The sequence below is a fragment of the Salmo trutta genome, unplaced genomic scaffold, assembly GCF_901001165.1.
Source record: "Salmo trutta unplaced genomic scaffold, fSalTru1.1, whole genome shotgun sequence".
NCBI classification, from domain to species: Eukaryota; Metazoa; Chordata; class Actinopteri; order Salmoniformes; family Salmonidae; genus Salmo; species Salmo trutta.
In genome coordinates this window covers 23,250-42,759 of record NW_021822889.1, presented here as the reverse complement: position 1 = coordinate 42,759, position 19,510 = coordinate 23,250, and the positions used below count along the sequence as shown (strand labels likewise).

The 19,510-nt window shown below is 42.3% G+C and overlaps 1 protein-coding gene across 2 annotated transcripts; it reads left to right on the top strand.

Moving 5' to 3' along the window:
• The first annotated feature begins 132 nt into the window (after positions 1–132).
• LOC115186266 (vascular endothelial growth factor D) lies at positions 133–11,362 on the top strand. Of its 2 annotated transcripts, XM_029745937.1 has the most exons (8): positions 133–206; positions 1,934–2,128; positions 7,536–7,788; positions 8,554–8,744; positions 9,401–9,534; positions 9,653–9,771; positions 10,636–10,824; positions 11,060–11,360. In XM_029745937.1, exons 2-7 carry the CDS (start codon positions 2,027–2,029, stop codon positions 10,770–10,772), a joined length of 936 nt encoding a protein of 311 aa, XP_029601797.1. In that variant the 5' UTR covers positions 133–206; positions 1,934–2,026; the 3' UTR covers positions 10,773–10,824; positions 11,060–11,360. The 2 variants fall into 2 exon arrangements, with proteins under 2 accessions (XP_029601797.1, XP_029601796.1); XM_029745936.1 differs by lacking the exon at positions 133–206 and having other exon boundaries at positions 880–2,128; positions 11,060–11,362.
• The last annotated feature ends 8,148 nt before the right edge of the window (positions 11,363–19,510 follow it).

Here is a 19,510-nt window from a genome sequence, read left to right as displayed (position 1 = left end):
CTTTTAATTCAACCTCAATAAAACTCTCCTGCCGTGATGTCTCCAGAAGCTATCTAATGGAACCACTGATTAGTTCCAGTCATTATGTCTTTAGACAGACCTCAGAGGAGATGCAAGTATCCATTACAGGAAGGAGGGAAACCAACCACGTCTCACATTTCAAGGCCATTTGCATCTGGCAGAATGATGTCTCATGCTGCGAAACAGTGGGTCTCCCCTCCCTCCTCTCTATCACATCTCCTGTTTCTCCCTCCCTCCTCCCTCTTTCCCTCTCTCCCTATCACATCTCCTGTTTCTCCCTCCCTATCACATCTCCTGTTTCTCCCTCCTCCCTCCCTCTCTATCACATCTCCTGTTTCTCCCTCCCCCCTCCCTCCCTATCACATCTCCTGTTTCTCCCTCCCTCCTCCCTCCCTCTCTATCACATATCCTGTTTCTCCCTCCCTCCCTCTCTATCACATCTCCTGTTTCTCCCTCCCTCCCTCTCTATCACATCTCCTGTTTCTCCCTCCCTCCTCCCTCCCTCCCTCTCTATCACATCTCCTGTTTCTCCCTCCCTCCCTCCTCTCTATCACATCTCCTGTTTCTCCCTCCCCCCTCCCTCCCTCTCTATCACATCTCCTGTTTCTCCCTCCCTCCTCCCTCCCTCTCTATCACATCTCCTCTTTCTCCTCTCCCTCCCCCCTCCCTCCCTATCACATCTCCTGTTTCTCCTCTCCCTCCATCCCTCCCCCCACAGACAATCAAACCCCTGGGCACACACTGGTTGAATCAATGTTGTTTCCTCGTAATTAGATGTTGAAATGAAGTCTCTGCCCAGTGGGAAGTGAGTTTTGGCTGGGATGGGATAGGGGTGGGGTGGAGGGTGGGAGCGTCCCTCTCTGGCCCATGTATCCATGCTGCATAGCTGAGGTCTGGATCACATTTAAAACACATGTTCATGCTGCTCCAGATAAGCTGAACTCTGTGGAAATACAGTGGCATTGGATTTAACAGCCAAGGCAGGGGCAGACAGAACAGACTTACAGAGACAGAGCAAGGCAACATCAGACAGACAAACAGAACCAGGCAGCAAAGGTAGGGACAGAGAGACAGACAGAGCCAGGGAGACAAGGCAGGGACAGAGAGACAGACAGAGCCAGGGAGACAAGGCAGGGACAGAGAGACAGAGAGACAGACAGACAGCCCTCTCAACCCTGAAGAACGGGAACTAAGTGTGGGGCCGTGCTCGCTCGCTGTGACAAGCAGGCCCTTTAACGCAGAGGCTGAGACAGTAGATAATGAGTTCTGAAGAGGTCTGGACTAACTGGGGAGAAGAGAAGAGAGGGGATAGTCAAGACAGGCAAAAGATACAGTCTTAAGAGTCCTTGCTTGTAGTTGGACCAAAAGATACAGTCTTAAGAGTCCTTGCTTGTAGTTGGACCAAAAGATACAGTCTTAAGAGTCCTTGAGGCAGTCTCAAGTGACTAAGTGAAACTGTAAGTGTCCTTGCTGTGTGTAGTTTGGGGGGAGTGAGAATGACAGAGGTAGAGGTAGAGGTGTTTTAAATCCTCTTTAGCTGCTCCATTTGCTCTGGGGTGTCTGTGACCAGACGGAGAAAGAGAGAGGGAGAGGTGTCTGTGACCAGGGAGAGAGAGAGGTGTCTGTGACCAGGGAGAGAGAGAGAGGTGTCTGTAACCACGGGGAACGTGACAGGAGCTTGTGTGTGGTCTGAGGAGTCAGCGCCGGTCTGAGAGGGGCTGGTCTGTAGTGAGGAGACTCCTTCCTCTGGCTCTGCTCTCTATTATAGAGGATTACCCAATACAGAAACGTCTCTCTGTTATAGAGGATTACCCAATACAGAAACGTCTCTCTGTTATAGAGGATTAACTGTTAGAGAAACGTCTCTCTGTTATAGAGGATTACCCAATACAGAAACGTCTCTCTGTTATAGAACAGTCTGTCCAGAGACTGAAAATTGACCGTACAGAGACTGAAGGAGAACTTTGAACACAGAAGAGATTGAGATACAGCATCGAACCAGAGGATGCAGAGTATGCTTGCTGCAAGTGTTGGAATGATGCTGGTGTTGGTGAAGTTGAACTTGGGAATGCCAAAAAAGTTTCAAGATGATCCCAGCTCTCTCAGGGTAAGTGTCCAGTGTCTATGCACTTCATTCCTGTATGGTTTCAATGTCCAGACACTGTTTCATCTGCAACTCATGTTCTGCTCAGGCTTTTATTCTGTGGATTCAATGCACGATCAGCATCATCATCAAGAGGCTGTTTATTAATGACCAGTATGTCATGAAATGCAGACATGTGTCTCCCACTGGAGACACCAGCTTTGAGTCCATCTTTATGTTCTTATGAACTGAATCAACTCTCCTTACAACTCACCATGTGAGCTAATAAAGCTAGCGCTGACCAGTTGGCAGGGGGCATAGAGAAACCACACACACACACACACCACCTGTGATCTGTCCATGAAGATCAGAGCTGACATGGTCTAATGAGCAGTGTGTGTGTGCCTCTTATGTAAATGGAGCAAATGTATTGGAAGTGCAAATGCAGCGTCACCGGTAACAAGATCTCACTGACCTGGAGAGGAGCGTTTGAACTTCCTAAATTATCAATCACTTCTTTCTCTTGCTCTTCTTCGCTCTCTCCTCTCTCTTGTTCGCTCTCTCCTCTCTCTTGTTCGCTCTCTCCTCTCTTGTTCGCTCTCTCCTCTCTCTTGTTCGCTCTCTCCTCTCTCTTCTTCGCTCTCTCCTCTCTCTTGTTCGCTCTCTCCTCTCTCTTGTTCGCTCTCTCCTCTCTCTTCTTCGCTCTCTCCTCTCTCTTGTTCGCTATCTCCCCTTGGGCCATGCTTTCCCCTGGGTCTAAATTGCAGAAGAGGGAAAAGAAAACTCCTTGTCTGTCTGGTTTAAGAGGAAGCAGCCAGCTACTCCCTAACATCACAATCCTCACATAGAGGAAGCAGCCAGCTACACCCTAACATCACAAGCCTCACATAGAGGAAGCAGCCAGCTACACCCTAACGTCACAATCCTCACATAGAGGAAGCAGCCGGCTACACCCTAACATCACAATCCTTACATAGAGGAAGCAGACAGCTATACCCTAACATCACAATCCTCACATAGAGGAAGCAGCCAGCTACACCCTAACATCACAATCCTCACATAGAGGAAGCAGCCAGCTACACCCTAACATCACAATCCTCACATAGAGGAAGCAGCCGGCTACACCCTAACATCACAATCCTCACATAGAGGAAGCAGACAGCTATACCCTAACATCACAATCCTCACATAGAGGAAGCAGCCAGCTACACCCTAACATCACAATCCTCACATAGAGGAAGCAGCCAGCTACACCCTAACATCACAATCCTCACATAGAGGAAGCAGCCAGCTACACCCTAACGTCACAATCCTCACATAGAGGAAGCAGCCAGCTACACCCTAACATCACAATCCTCACATAGAGGAAGCAGCCAGCTACACCCTAACATCACAATCCTCACATAGAGGAAGCAGCCAGCTACACCCTAACGTCACAATCCTCACATAGAGGAAGCAGCCAGCTACACCCTAACATCACAATCCTCACATAGAGGAAGCAGCCAGCTACACCCTAACATCACAATCCTCACATAGAGGAAGCAGCCAGCTACACCCTAACATCACAATCCTCACATAGAGGAAGCAGCCAGCTATACCCTAACATCACAATCCTCACATAGAGGAAGCAGCCAGCTATACCCTAACGTCACAAACCTCATATAGAGGAAGCAGCCAGCTGCACCCTAACATCACAATCCTCACATAGAGGAAGCAGCCAGCTACACCCTAACATCACAATACTCACATAGAGGAAGCAGCCAGTTGCACCCTAACATCACAATCCTCACATAGAGGAAGCAGCCAGCTATACCCTGACTTCACAATCCTCACATAGAGGAAGCAGCCAGCTATACCCTAACATCACAATCCTCACATAGAGGAAGCAGCCAGCTACACCCTAACATCACAATCCTCACATAGAGGAAGCAGCCAGCTACACCCTAACATCACAATCCTCACATATTGAACAGATCAGTGGCGGCTCATGTCGTTACAACGACTGGAAGAAATTAAAGCAAACTGTTTCTGTTTGACAAGTTTTATATTGCATGACAGTCCTTTTCTCTGCCTCGCCTCTGACCCGGCCTCTCTCCTCTCCTCTCCTCTCCTCTCTGTCGTTTATTAAACTTTCCATCTGTTCTGTGGGTTTCCCTTCCCGTCTCATAAATGATTGGAAGTCCCTTATTCCCTCGCTATTTGTCTTTCTCAACAAATCTGACCGCACCCTTTTTATATTGTAAATGTTTAAAAGGTTATTATGATTTTTAACTTTTACAATTGGCAACAATAGACAATTTAAATTGCAACATTTCGTTGTTATATTTACATTACACCAACACAGTCATAATGTAATGTCTTAGTTTTTTGGGTAATAGTGTGCAGAGTGAATTTAGTGTAAATATTATTTGAACACTATAAGTGGAGGCAGGGAAGAAGCCACAGCTCCATAGGACTGGTCAGCTGTAATACCAGACTCAGAGGGGTTTCCTCCAATGTGTTTGGAGTTGGACACGTGACTGTCCCCATTCTCCATGTTGGCCTGTAGGGCACTGAGAGAGATCACACAACACAAGTTTCTGAATTATGGTGGTCTGATTTTCCTACCTGCTTGTTATCTGCAGTAACACAGTATATTAGTTAGTGACCTACCTGCTTGTTATCTGCAGTAGCACTGTATATTTGTTAGTTAGTGACCTACCTGCTTGTTATCTGCAGTAGTACTGTATATTTGTTAGTTTGTGACCTACCTGCTTGTTATCTGCAGTAGTACTGTATATTTGTTAGTTAGTGACCTACCTGCTTGTTATCTGCAGTAGTACTGTATATTTGTTAGTTAGTGACCTACCTGCTTGTTATCTGCAGTATTTGTCAGTTAGTGACCTACCTGCTTGTTATCTGCAGTAGTACTGTATATTTGTTAGTTTGTGACCTACCTGCTTGTTATCTGCAGTAGTACTGTATATTTGTTAGTTAGTGACCTACCTGCTTGTTATCTGCAGTAGTACTGTATATTTGTTAGTTAGTGACCTACCTGCTTGTTATCTGCAGTAGCATGTGCAGCAGCAGTTGTAAGCTTGTCTCTGTGGGAAACAGTAGCTAGGTCTCCTAATATTCTGTGTCTCTCCTCCATCCTCTGCTCCATGGGAAGGAGGAAGCGTGTCTTCTCAGAGCTCCTAGAGCTCCTCAACAGGTGGAACCTGGGAACTCCTGCCCCCCAGTACCCCTTAATGCCACCCCAGCCAACTCCACATTTCCAGCTGTTATGTTGTCTATGGGCTGATGCCAGGGGATCTACTGTGCATTTGGGGTACAATGGGCCTCCTCTCGTCCCAGTTATAAACAGTCATGGGAATGAGAAGTAATGATTACAAACGTAGTACTATAATACTGTAGAACTACAATACTACAATACTGTAGTGCCATAATACTACAATACTGCAGTACTATAATACTGTAGTGCTATAATACTGTAGTACTATAATAATATAATACTGTAGTACTATAATACTGTAGTACTATAATACTGTAGTACTATAATAATATAATACTGTAGTACTATAATACTGTAGTACTATAATACTGTGGTACTATAATACTGTAGTACTATAATAATATAATACTGTAGTACTATAATACTGTAGTACTATAATACTGCAATACTGCAGTACTATAATACTGTAGTACTATAATAATATAATACTGTAGTACTATAATACTATTATACTGTAATACTATAATACTGTAGTACTATAATACTTTGGTACTATAATACTGTAGTACTATAATACTGTAGTACTATAATACTGTGGTACTATAATACTGTAGTACTATAATACTGTAGTACTATAATAATATAATACTGTAGTACTATAATACTGTAGTACTATACTACTGTAGTACTATAATAATATAATACTGTAGTACTATAATACTATTGTACTGTAGTACTATAATACTGTAGTACTATAATACTGTGGTACTATAATAATATAATACTGTAGTACTATAATAATATAATACTGTAGTACTATAATAATGTAGTACTATAATACTACAATACTGTAGTACTATAATACAACAATACTGTAGTACTATAATACTACAATACTGTAGTACTATAATACTGTAGTACTATAATACAACAATACTGCAGTACTATAATAATATAATACTGTAGTACTATAATACTATTATACTGTAGTACTATAATACTGTAGTACTATAATACTACAATACTGTAGTACTATAATACTGTAGTGCTATAATACTGTAGTGCTATATTACTATAATACTGTAGTACTATAATACTGCAATACTGTGGTACTATAATACTGTAGTGCTATAATACTACATTACCATAGTACTATAATACTGTAGTACAATAATACTGTTGTACTATGATGCTACAGTACTGTAGTACTACAATACAGTAGTATTATAATACTACAATACAATACTGCAGTGCTATAATACTACATTACCACAGTACTATAACACTGTAGTACTATAATACCACAATACTGTAATACTATAATACTGTAGTACTATAATACTACAATACTGTACTGCTATAATACTACAATACCGTAGTACTATAATACTGTGGTACTATACTACTGTCATGCTATAATACTATAATACTACAATACTGTAGTACTATAAAACTGTAGTACTATACTACTGTAGTGCTATAATACTATAATAATGTAGTACTATAAAACTACAATACTGTAGTACTATAATACTACAATACCATAGTACTATAATACTGTAATACTATAATACTACAATGCTGTAGTTCTATAATACTTTTGTACTATAATACTACAATACTTTTCTACTATAATTCTGTAGTACTATAATACTACAATACTGTGGTACTATAATACTGTTGTACTATACTACTGTAGTGCTATAATACTATAATACTGTTGTACTATAATACTACAATACTGTAGTACTATAATACTGTAGTGCTATAATACTGTGGTACTATAATACTACAATACTGTAGTACTATACTACTGTAGTACTATAATACTATAACACACAGAAGCATCTGTGTATCTGTTGTAATCTAAATGATGATAGTCTTAAATCTTAAATCCCAGGACAGCTGTTAATGGTCTGTGGGACCTGGCTTTGGGCAATAATTGCACAGTCAGAGGTGGATATGTGTGTGAGGAATCAGACTGACTTGCATGTATCATCAGCTCAGTCCTTATAAGCCAGCCTCAATGGTATCTAAAGTTTATCCTGACTTTGATGTTAGAGTGCTGCCCTCTTGTGGTGAGACAGTTGACTCTCACAAACCAACTGACAATGTTAACCTACACTTTACCAGCGTGTTGGAGCTTATTTTCTATCCTGTCTTTAAAACAACATATATCATTAAATGATTTGTGTCCTCCTCCTCTCCTCCCTGCAGGTGATCAACCAGGAGAAGTGGGAGAGGGATGTGCGTTCGGCCTCCAGTCTGGACGAGCTGCTCATGCTGACAGATTTCCCTGACTGGAAGCTGTGGAAGTGTCGTCTAAAACTCAAACACCTGGAAACGTCTCCCTCATCCTCTTCCTCTCAGCAGCCCAACCACCGTTCCTCCTCCTCCTCCTCTGCTGGATCTGGGTCACACCGCTCCACACGCTACGCTGTAGCATCCTACAGCCTGGAGATACTCAAAGGTATGTGGGTTCGAAACCTGGGTCTCCTCAAAACTGTGTTGACTCTCTAAGCTAAAGCTTTGGTATTGTTTGTTGAGATATGCTGCTGGCTCCTACAGCCTCGGGATACTCAAAGGTATGTGGGTTCAATATCTGTGTCTACTGTGTACTTGTCAGGAGAATTTTCAATCCCAATGACAATAACTAACAATCAATAAGCTTTGACCAATCCCCAAGGTTTGTAAGACCCTGGGTTTAATAATAATTAGGCAAGGACTCAGCTTATGCAAAAGGTTCGTACAGTTTATTCACGAGAGCGCTCTGAAGTCCATAATACAAAGACATCCATTTTATAACTCATATGCACATACACACACACGAACAGTAGATGAGTACTTTAATTATTCATTATACATGCTACATAAACTAATAATCACTAATAGTTACGTTTCAGGGTGGAATCCTTTAATCATTACCTTTAAGCATATAAATACCCTTATCAGCACTGCAAGAATGTGTTAGACCTCTGAGCTAAAGGCTGGGCATTATTCAATCTTCTCCCTGGAGATATTCATAAAGTATGTGACAGACTGGTTTGAACCCTGGCTCTTCTCGAGACTGTGTTAACCCTCCAAGCAAAAGCCAAGACATTCATTCCAGGTTGCTAATGCATGTTTTGTTGTTAGAATGTGAGTGTACCCAGACGGTACCCAAAGCAAGTCTCTATAGTGGCTATTAGTTTTGTTGTGTGTGTAACTGTTGGTGTTGTGTGTATGTGATCATCAGCTATAGACGATGAGTGGCAGAAGACCCAGTGCATGCCCAGAGAGACGTGTGTAGACGTGGCAAAGGAACTGGGCACCACGACCTCCATGTTCTTCAAGCCCCCCTGCGTGTCAGTCTTCAGGTGTAACGGATGCTGCAACAAAGAGGGTGTCTCGTGCAGAAACACAAGTACTGCCTATGTTAATAAAACAGTGAGCATTTCCTCTTTAAATATCTGTTAGAAAGTGTATTACAAATAAAACGCATTATTAATATTATTCTTAATAAATGGCAATGATTTCTGGCAGGGATCGGCAACGGGCAACAGGCAGCCCGCGGGCCCAAAGTTTTTAGTAAATAAATATCATTTTTTTAAATATTATTTTAGTTTTTGGTCTAAAAATTACGTTTTAAATTCACCAGGAATTCAGCTAAAAATGTGTTTAATTTAGGAAATCTGTTCCCAAGTATTCCTACTAATAAAAAAATAGATATTTAATTGTGTCTCAATGTAATCAAGGTATGAAATAATGTTTATTTTCAAATACAACCTCTTGGGATGTTTGCGGTGTACAAATGATTGTAATTATGTTCCGGCCCCCTGACCATCCGCTCCAACAAAAATCATCCCGCGGCTATAGTTGTGGACCCCTGATTTAGATTTTAAGACAATTGTGATCATGATAAGTGCTCCTAAATTACAAGGATTTTGGAGAATGTGAATATATACAGTACGTATAGACTACGTAATGTACACTCTGCACATCATTGGGCCATCAATGAGTCAAATAAAATACAGCTCTCTCTACAAAATGGATCGCTGACTCCAGAAACGGACTACTGTGTTCTGACACTTTTTGTCCTGCAGCTGCTGAGTGTGATACCATTCAAATACGGACCTGAGCCGGTGTTGATAAAGGTAGCCAATCACACAGAGTGTAAGTGTATGGAACCACCCCTGATCCGACGGCAAGCCCATATACGCTCTCACAGGAGGAACGGGTGAGTCCAGATGTACAGATACACACACACACACACACACACACACACACACACACACACACACACACTCTCTCTAGTCGTACCCTTAGCACTAACCAGGCTGTGTGTTTGGTTGCAGGTGCTCTCCGATGCGTCAGCTCTCTAAATCGGAGGACTCCAGGCGCCTGTGTGCTAGTGGGTTGATCTGGGACTGCATGGCCGACCGTTGTGTGTCCTACCCCTCCACTGAACAACCAGGTTAGTCTACCACTGTATCCTACCCCTCCACTAAACAACCAGGTTAGTCTACCACTGTATCCTACCCCTCCACTGAACAACCAGGTTAGTCTACCACTGTATCCTACCCCTCCACTAAACAACCAGGTTAGTCTACCACTGTATCCTACCCCTCCACTAAACAACCAGGTTAGTCTACCACTGTATCCTACCCCTCCACTGAACAACCAGGTTAGTCTACCACTGTATCCTACCCCTCCACTAAACAACCAGGTTAGTCTACCACTGTATCCTACCCCTCCACTGAACAACCAGGTTAGTCTACCACTCTATCCTACCCCTCCACTGAGCAACCAGGTTAGTCTACCACTCTGTCCTACCCCTCCACTGAACAACCAGGTTAGTCTACCACTGTATCCTACCCCTCCACTGAACAACCAGGTTAGTCTACCACTGTATCCTACCCCTCCACTGAACAACCAGGTTAGTCTACCACTGTATCCTACCCCTCCACTAAACAACCAGGTTAGTCTACCACTGTATCCTACCCCTCCACTAAACAACCAGGTTAGTCTACCACTGTATCCTACCCCTCCACTAAACAACCAGGTTAGTACCATTGGTAGATATATCAACTATCCAGCCCAGTTGATGCACTAGATTTAGCTGGTATGCAGCACCGGGTTTGGGTAGAGTTTGCACTTTGGGGACCATTCCATTGTAATGTGCTGGGGATGCTAAATCAGGGTGTTATTCAGGATATTATTTAGCCTCTGTAGAAAGTCATTATTCTGATGTTTTGTTTTGTTCTCGCTCCATTTTCCCTGGTCTGGTCTCTGTAGTAATATTAAGTCATTCCTATGTTTTTCTCTCTGTTTGTTCCAGACTTCTCTCCCAATATGAGAACGGTGGACTGTGACATAGATGTTGACAGGTGTGACTGTGTCCCAGACCGCACTACCCTGTCCCCACAGCCCACCCTAACCCAGGACCCAGACCATCCTACCCTGCGTGTCACCTGAACCATACTGCCTGTGCTAACAACAAACAGCACTTCAACCATGCCTCTTGCAGGTAGAGTGCAACTTGAGACACACCCCTTTTGACTAGTTAGTTTGATCGTTTTCATAGTAGTTAAATTGATAAATGTATGCCATTACATGGCCAGAGAGTCCACTCAGCTGATGTTCAAGGTCTGAATGAATCAGTACCTGATGTACATCAGAAATGTTTGGGTCCTCAGAGACCGTGGTTGAACAGCCATATCACAACACATGTAATAACACCTTTCCATTCGTTTGATCCACAGATGCCAGTGATACTAAGAAGAATATAACCTTTGACATCTGCTTGGCTTTGAAGTTTGGAAGCAGAGAAAAAGTTCATAATTTATTTATATCGCTATTTATATATCTAACTTCAAATAAAATAGTTTCTCTTTCTAACCTACATACATGACCCTGTTAAGTTTAAAAAAAAAGCTTTACATGTTTTCTTTACATATGTAAATTATTAGTATTTCTATGCACTGAACATGTATTTTACGCTAAAGAACGATATTTTTGTAATAATTGCTTCCAACATTTTGTAAATATAATCGCAGTTTGTTCTTTTGGTGTCTATCCTTCATATTTACAATTACAGTTTTAACAGTTATGTTCAAAGTTCTCTCACCTTGTTTAGTATGGGTCGCGACCGGACCTGTTAATGGTGGGTCGCGACGTGTTAGAGAAAACGTATCATTATTTCATTAATTACTGGAATTGATTTGGCCAAGTACAAATGGTCTGTGTTCACTGCGCTCTCTGCTCAGCAGCGGTGTCAGTTCGGCAGCTGCGCGAGGGAGAAGCCGGTGTGTTCGCGGTTTACCGGATCTTGTTTCTGCGGTTTTCTTGAAGATCACTCCGCGACCCACACGACGCAGCGCTGTGGTTCAGCAGCAGATGATGCGCTGTCAGCCAATGACTTGTTGTTCCCACTCACCGCTGTCATTAAATGGAGTCAAGCTAGCCATACATTTTGACAGCTCAATCGTCATTAAACGCAAATACAGCGATGAGCTTCTCTCTCTTGGTTTCATACAAACTTTGAGAAATAACGAGGAGCGCCCACAATGTGTTTTGTGCGGGGAAGTGTTTAGTAATGAGTCTCTCAAAACGAACACATTAAAACAACACATCCTGACCAAACATCCACAGCATGACGGTAAACCCAGGGAGTTATTTCAGAACAGGGCAGAATGCTTCAGGAAACAGCGCTTCGACAGTGGAAAAGTAAGTCAACTAGCAAATCATTGTTGTCATTTTCTAACAGGTAAGCAGAAATAAGGGAGTACTATCTCTCAAAGTAGGAACTTAGATGTGAGTTTCCCTTTCAAACAATTCCATTGTAAACAGCTATTAACGTTAGTTAGATTGCTAATATTAGCCCAAGCAAGCTAGCTAGCTACTGTGCAACCCTAAGTTACAGTACTGTACATTTTCAAGATAAAATGATCGGGCCTACTGTACAACTTACTGTAGAAAGGATTGGTGAAAACAACACGTCTAGGTTGGAACTGTTGCTGTTAAAATACAAGTAATCATTTTTATTCTGAACTGGAATAAACTGATTGAAGCAAGATGGTTTTTTAGGCAAAAACACAGTTCTGGGTTGCTCATCTACATCAGGAGGCGGTCTCCTGCCTGACTGAGAAAGCAGTAGATGTTCTGGTCCAGTTTGGCACCACATACCGATGCGAGTCATGGTTCCCAACTCTGGCATACTTAAAAAACAAGTACAGAAACAGACTCCATGCTGAGCATGACCTCAGGGTTGCACTGTTAAAAACTGATCCCAGAATAGAAATGCTTGTTGAAAGCTTCAACCAGCCACACACCTCTCATTAGGACTGTGTGTGTTTTCTGATGTGATCAGTCAGTGTATTCCAATTCAGAATGCAAATTATTTATTGTATTTTAACAACAGTTCCAACCTAGATTTTCTTTCAACAATACATTCTACAGTGAGATGTACAGTAGGCCTGATCATGCTTCTTCTGTACTGTTACTTCGGGTTGCTCTATCAAAACCTGAGCCTGTGTGTGTTCTGGTCTACATCTGTGTGATGTGATCAATCAGCTTATTCCAGTTAAGAATGAAAATTATTTCTTATATTATAACAGCAACAGTTCCAACCTAGACAGATGAGTACAGTGCATTCGGAAAGTATTCAGACCCCTTCCCTTTTCCCACATTTTGTTAAGTTACAGCCTTATTCTAAAATGGATTAAATAACAAAAAATCCTCATCAATCTACACCCAATACCCCATAATGACAAAGTGAAAACAGGTTTTTAGAAATGTTTGCAAAAAAAAACAGAAATACCTTATTTACATAAGTATTCAGACCATTTGCTATGAGACTGTAAATTGAGCTCAGGTGCATCCCGTTTCCATTGATTATCCTTGAGATGTTTCTACAACTCGATTGGGGTCCACCTGTGGTAAATTAAATTAATTGGACAATTGTCTGTATAAGGACCCACAGAGCAAAAACCAAACCATGAGGTCAAAGGAATTGTCCGTAGAACTCCAAGACAGGATTGTGTCGCAGCACAGATCTGAGGAAGGGTACCAAAAAATGTCTGCAGCATTGAAGGTCCCCAAGAACACATTGGCCTCCATCATTCTTTAATGTAGGAAGTTTGGAACCACCGAGACTCATCCTAGAGCTGGCCACCCGGCCAAACGGAGAAATCGGGAAAGGGGGATACCTAGTCAGTTGTACAATTGAATGCATTCAACTGAAATGTGTCTTCCGCATTTAACCCAACCCCTCTGAATCAGAGAGGTGTGGGGGGCTGCCTTAATCGACATCCACATCATCGGTGCCTGGGGAATATCATCAGCTCGGGGATTCAATCTAGCAACCTTTCGGTTACTGGCCCAACGCTCCTACCCGCCAGGCTACCTGCCGCCCCAGGGGAGAAGGGTTTTGGTCAGGGAGGTGACCAAGAACCCGATGGTCACTCTGACAGAGCTTCAGAGTTTCTCTGTGGAGATGGGAGAACCTTCCAGAAGGATAACCATATCTGCAGCACTCCACCAATCAGGCCTTTATGGTAGAGTGGCCAGACGAAAGCCACTCCTCAGTAAAATGCACATGACAGCTCGCTTGAAGTTTGCCAAAAACCACCTAAAGGATTCTCAGACCATGAGAAACAAGATTCTCTGTTCTGATGAAACCAAGATTGAACTCTTTGGCCTGAATGACAAGCGTCACGTCTGGAGTAAACCTGGCACCATCCCTACGTTGAAGCATGGTGGTGGAAGCATCATGCTGTGGGGATGTTTTTCAGCGGCAGAGACTGGGAGACTAGTCAGGATCGAGTCAAAGATAAAGATAGCAAAGTGCAGAGAGATACTTGATGAAAACCTGCTCCACATCGCTCAGGACCTCAGACTGGGGCGAAGGTTCACCTTCCAACAAGACAACAACCCTAACCACACAGCCAAGACAATGCAGGAGTGGCTTCGGGACAAGTCTCTGAATGTCCTTGAGTGGCCCAGCCAGAGCTCTGACTTAAACCCGATTGAACATCTCTGGAGAGACCTGAAAATACAGTTGAAGTCGGATGTTTACATACACCTTAGCCAAAAACATTTAAACTCAGTTTTTCACAATTCCTGACATTTAATCCTAGTAAATATTCCCTGTTTTAGGTCAGTTAGGATCACTACTTTATTTTAAGAATGTGTGATGTCAGAATAATAGCTGATAGAATTATTTATTTAAGCTTTTTTTTCTTTCATCACATTCCCAGTGGGTCAGAAGTTTACAAACTCAATTAGTATTTGGTAGCATTGCCTTTAAATTGTTTAACTTGGGTCAAACGTTTCGAGTAGCCTTTCACAAGCTTCCCACAATAAGTTGGGTGAATTTTGTCCCATTCCTCCTGACAGAGCTGGTGTAACTGAGTCAGGTTTGTAAGCCTCCTTGCTCGCACACGCTTTTTCAGTTCTGGCCACACATTTTCTATAGGATTGAGGTCAGGGCTTTGTGATGGACACTCCAATACCTTGACTTTGTTGTCCTTAAGCCATTTTGCCACAACTTTGGAAGTATGCTTGGGGTCGTTGTCCATTTGGAAGACCCATTTGCGGTCAAGCTGTAACTTCCTGACTGATGTCTTGAGATATTGCTTCAATATATCCACATAAATTTCCTGCCTCATGATGCCATCTATTTTGTGAAGTGCACCAGTCCCTCCTGCAGCAAAGCACCCCCACAACATGATGCTGCCACCCCCGTGCTTCACGGTTGGGATGGTATTCTTCGGCTTGCAAGCCTCCCCCTTCTTCCCTCAAACATGACGATGGTCATTATGGCCAAACAGTTCTATTTTTGTTTCATCAGATGAGAGGAAATTTCTCCAAAAAGTGCGATCTTTGTCCCCATGTGCAGTTGCAAAGCGTAGTCTGGCTTTTTTATGGCGGTTTTGGAGCAGTTGCTTCTTCCTTGCTGAGCGGCCTTTCAGGTTATATTGATATAGGACTCGTTTTACTGTGGATATAGATACTTTTGTACCTGTTTCCTCCAGCATCTTCACAAGGTCCTTTGCTGTTGTTCTGGGATTGATTTACACTTTTCGCACCGAAGTGCGTTCATCTCTAGGAGACAGAATGCGTCTTCTTCCTGAGCGGTATGACGGCTGCGTGGTCCCATGGTGTTTATACTTGTATACTATTGTTTGTACAGATGAAGGTGGTACCTTCAGGCATTTGGAAATTTCTCCCAAGGATGAACCAGACTTGTGGAGGTCTAATAAAAATTCTGAGGTCTTGGCTGATTTATTTTGATTTTCCCATGATGTCAAGCAAAGAGGCACTGAGTTTGAAGGTAGGCCTTGAAATACATCCACAGGAACACCTCCAATTGACTCAAATTATGTCAATTAGCCTATCAGAAGCTTCTAACGCCATGACATAATTTTCTGGAATTTTCCAAGCTGTTAAAAGGCACAGTCAACTTAGTGTATGTAAACGTCTGACCCACTGGAATTGTGATACAGTGAATTAATTATAAGTGAAATAATCTGTCTGTAAACAATTATTGGAAAAATTACTTGTGTCATGCACAAAGTAGATGTCCTAACCGACTTGCCAAAACTATAGTTTGTTAACAAGAAATTTGTGGAGTGGTTGAAAAGCGAGTTTTAGTGACTCCAACCTAAGTGTATGTAAACTTCCGACTTCAACTGTAGCTGTGCAGCGACGCTCCCCATCCAACCTGACAGAGCTTGAGAGGATCTGCAGAGAACAATGGGGGAAACTCCCCAAATACAGGTGTGCCAAGCTTGTAGAGTTATACCCAAGATGACTTGAGGCTGTAATCGCTGACAAAGGTGCTTCAACAAAGTACTGAGAAAGGGTCTGAATGCTTATGTATTTTGCTAACATTTCTAAAAACCTTTGTTTGCTTTGTCATTATGGGGTATTGTGTGTAGAATGATGAGGGAAAAAAACGATTTAATCAATTTTGGAATAAGGCTGTAACTTAACAAATGTGGAAAAAGTCAAGGGGTCTGAATTCTTTCTGAATGCACTGTAAGAGTGTTTTTAATGGGGAAAAATAAACATGAATAGCTATTTATATTATTACATTTCGTTGTTATTTGCTATTTGTCTATATTGCATTTGTTTTATGCATAAGGGCAGTGAAAAGTACCACTATTTATGTATAGTTGTATGTTTTCATAAGCATAAGTTGGGTCCCAGGCTGAAAAGGTTTAAGAACCCCTGATTTAGAGATGACATAACAACCATTCAATGGTGTTGTTCATGCCTCCGTGATACAGCGGTTTTGTTTTTTTTAAATGGAAGAAACATTTATGTTGCTACGGCAACCAATTATTTAACAGAGACGATTTCAGAGCACTCTCGTGTGCCAAAGTGCAGAATAAATTATGAATTTACAAATGCTCAACACCAGTTGAATTTGGCCGGTGTCAGTAAACGTTGGCAAAAAAAGCGTAATTAAATTGTTGCCAGCACAGTTAGTCACCAACGCTCTGGATAACATAAACAGCCTGACCAGCTCTGCTACGATGAGTAAAATGGTCAGACTGAGGTGTTCTCTCATTTGTGTCTGGAAGTAGCTAGCAAGCTAGCCAAATGGACAATCTGACAACGCTCTGAATTTACAAACGTCCAGGGCGCACTCTGAGCGCACTCTGGCACTCCATATTGAATTTACCAACACACCCCTTCTCTGAACAAATTTGTGGAATGTTGCTCCAGGTATCTAGAAACTAGCCTGGGTACTAGTCTGTTTGTGCTAACATTCCACTCGTTGTCCTCTATATCCTATGCTAAACATGACTAGCTAGAAACCGAGGATGGAGACACTTTGTTCTGCTCCTAGTCATCTCATCTGTTCAAATATAGTTAGAATGTCCTAGTCTGGGTACCAGTCTCTTTAGCTAATCCTCTCCTCGTACTCCATGGCATTGTGCCAAAGTGAATGGCTTTACTGTCATCTTGAAATATGAGCATTTTATCATTAATGAGCTTGAGGAGAACAGAGGATTTTATCCTGATTTGGTCACCCTCACAGCTATCCTCCAACCACAACTCAATCCTTTTTTTTTCTCCTCAGAACACCTTGGTATCCGGTTGCTCAGCAAAAAAAAAGAATTGTCCAGAGGAAACTAGTGCATCAAAAGTTACTAGCTCATATCTAAAATTCTCTAACAAAATACATACTGCAATTCCAAACACAAAACACATTTTTAAGCCTCAAAATACAACAACTTGCCTAGCTAAAAGCTAAATGTTTGTTTTTTGAATTTGTTATAAATTCTAATTCTATTTTCGAGGCTCCACATGTTGTCCTGAAAATATGAATGTTATTGCAAACAACCAATGAGCAACTCCGAGGTAAATCCAGCGCATATTGAACGTTGAGATTGCCGAAAGGCCAGTCTCATTGGCAATGGCAAGGAGTGAAATGTTAGCTAAAGAGACTGGTACAGACTTCTAATGTCCCCCCCCTGTTGAAATATATAGGTATAAAGTCCCCCTCTGTTCAGATATAGCTAGGTCAAATCAAATTGTATGTGTCACATGCTTCGTAAACAACAGGTGTAGACTAACAGTGACATGCTGACTTACGGCTCCAGTCTGTGCTAGCGACACAGTCCTGTAGCTTAGCATCCGCTTCACCGGACCACTTCTGTATTGAGCGTGTCACTGTTCTTCCTATTAGAATCTTTTTCTTGTAAGCTGGAGTTATGGTCTAATTTGCCAAAGGGAGGGTGAGGAAGTGCCTTGTATACATTTCTGTGTGTGGAGTAAAGGTGATCTAGAGTTTGTGTTTCTGTCTGTGGAGTAAAGTGATCTAGAGTTTTTCGCCTCTAGTTGCACAGGTGACATGCTGGTCAAAATGAGGTCAAACGGATTTCAGTTTCCCTACATTAAAATCACTGGCCACGTGTGTTTTCTGAATGTGTCTGTGCTCAGTCGCACCTATAGCAAGCAAATGTCTGTGATAGCTTAGAGAAACCACTGACCTTCCAGCATCCATAGCTGGTTATGGTGTTTGAGGTTACAACAGGGGGGTAGTAGACATACATGTATGTACTGTTTAGATTGTAGATATGTTCCTATATATTACTGATATGTTCAGCTGTCTACACCAGATAACACATGGATTTCTACTGTATAGATTGTAGATATGTTCCTATATATTACTGATATGTTCAGCTGTCTACACCAGATAACACATGGATTTGTACTGTATAGATTGTGTATTATACCACATACAACTGATGTGTTTTAGTTGTCTGAACCAGATGAGACTGATGTTTATGGTAGCCTGGATATTCTCTCTTTTCCTTAGATTCCTGGTGAGGAGATTCTTGTGTAAGTCATAATCATGTCTTAATTACAGTATGTCATAAATTAACATCATTTGAGAAGCTAATTTCTTGGTTTTCACAGTGTGCATTGTTTTCACCAGTCTTGGAAAATTAAAGCTTTGTCCAGACTAGTCATTCTTATAAGTCAAGCCTTTAACCCCCTAGAGTCGATTGACTCACCCTGGTATCGTGTAAACACACAAGACATGGAAGAATGTGTAGAATTGCAGGAAATGTGCTTTAAAACAAAACCAAAAAATAATTGCCCCATGCAAAATGTGTAGAATTGTGGGAACTTAGCTTTAAAACTGCAACAAGTTCTCTCCGCCAACAAGAGGGGTGTGAACAGTTTGGGGTCGCATGGAACATGCCTTAGCATCCAGAACATCCTCTCAAACACTCACTGTGTGAACTTATGTGACTTTATAAGCTCCTCACAGATAGATTGTGCAATATTAACAGCTGCTCTGTTCTGCTTTAAGACCAGCCACGCACTGCGGTTTAGTGATATCAGAGCTGTTGTTCTGTCGTCTCGTCCTCCAGCCATTTCTCCCTCTCCATCTCCCTCCTTTTCCCCTGGTTATTGTTCTGTTCTGAGACCAGCTGTCATCCAATGAGCAGTGAGTCAGTGACCTTCTCCTAACAAGCCCCTGCATCTCTGCCCGGAGACCCCTGCTGGCCATGGGAGGGTGCTTTGAGGTCCAATCAGACTGAAGGACAGAGCACTAATGTGCTGGGCGCTGAGGGCAGTGGAGATGGTGTGAGGGAGGTGAGCCTTCACACCACTACCACCAACACTGTCAGATCCTTCACGTCAAACCCTCCCTCCATGTATCTGAGTCACCCCAAAAGCAATCGGCT

Coding starts and splice junctions, on each gene's coding strand:
- LOC115186266 (XM_029745936.1), top strand. CDS start 2,027: ATGCAGAGTATGCTTGCTGCAAGTGTTGGAATGATGCTGGTGTTGGTG. Junction 2,129..7,535: donor ATGATCCCAGCTCTCTCAGG/GTAAGTGTCCAG, acceptor TCCTCCCTGCAG/GTGATCAACCAGGAGAAGTG. Junction 7,789..8,553: donor CAGCCTGGAGATACTCAAAG/GTATGTGGGTTC, acceptor TGTGATCATCAG/CTATAGACGATGAGTGGCAG.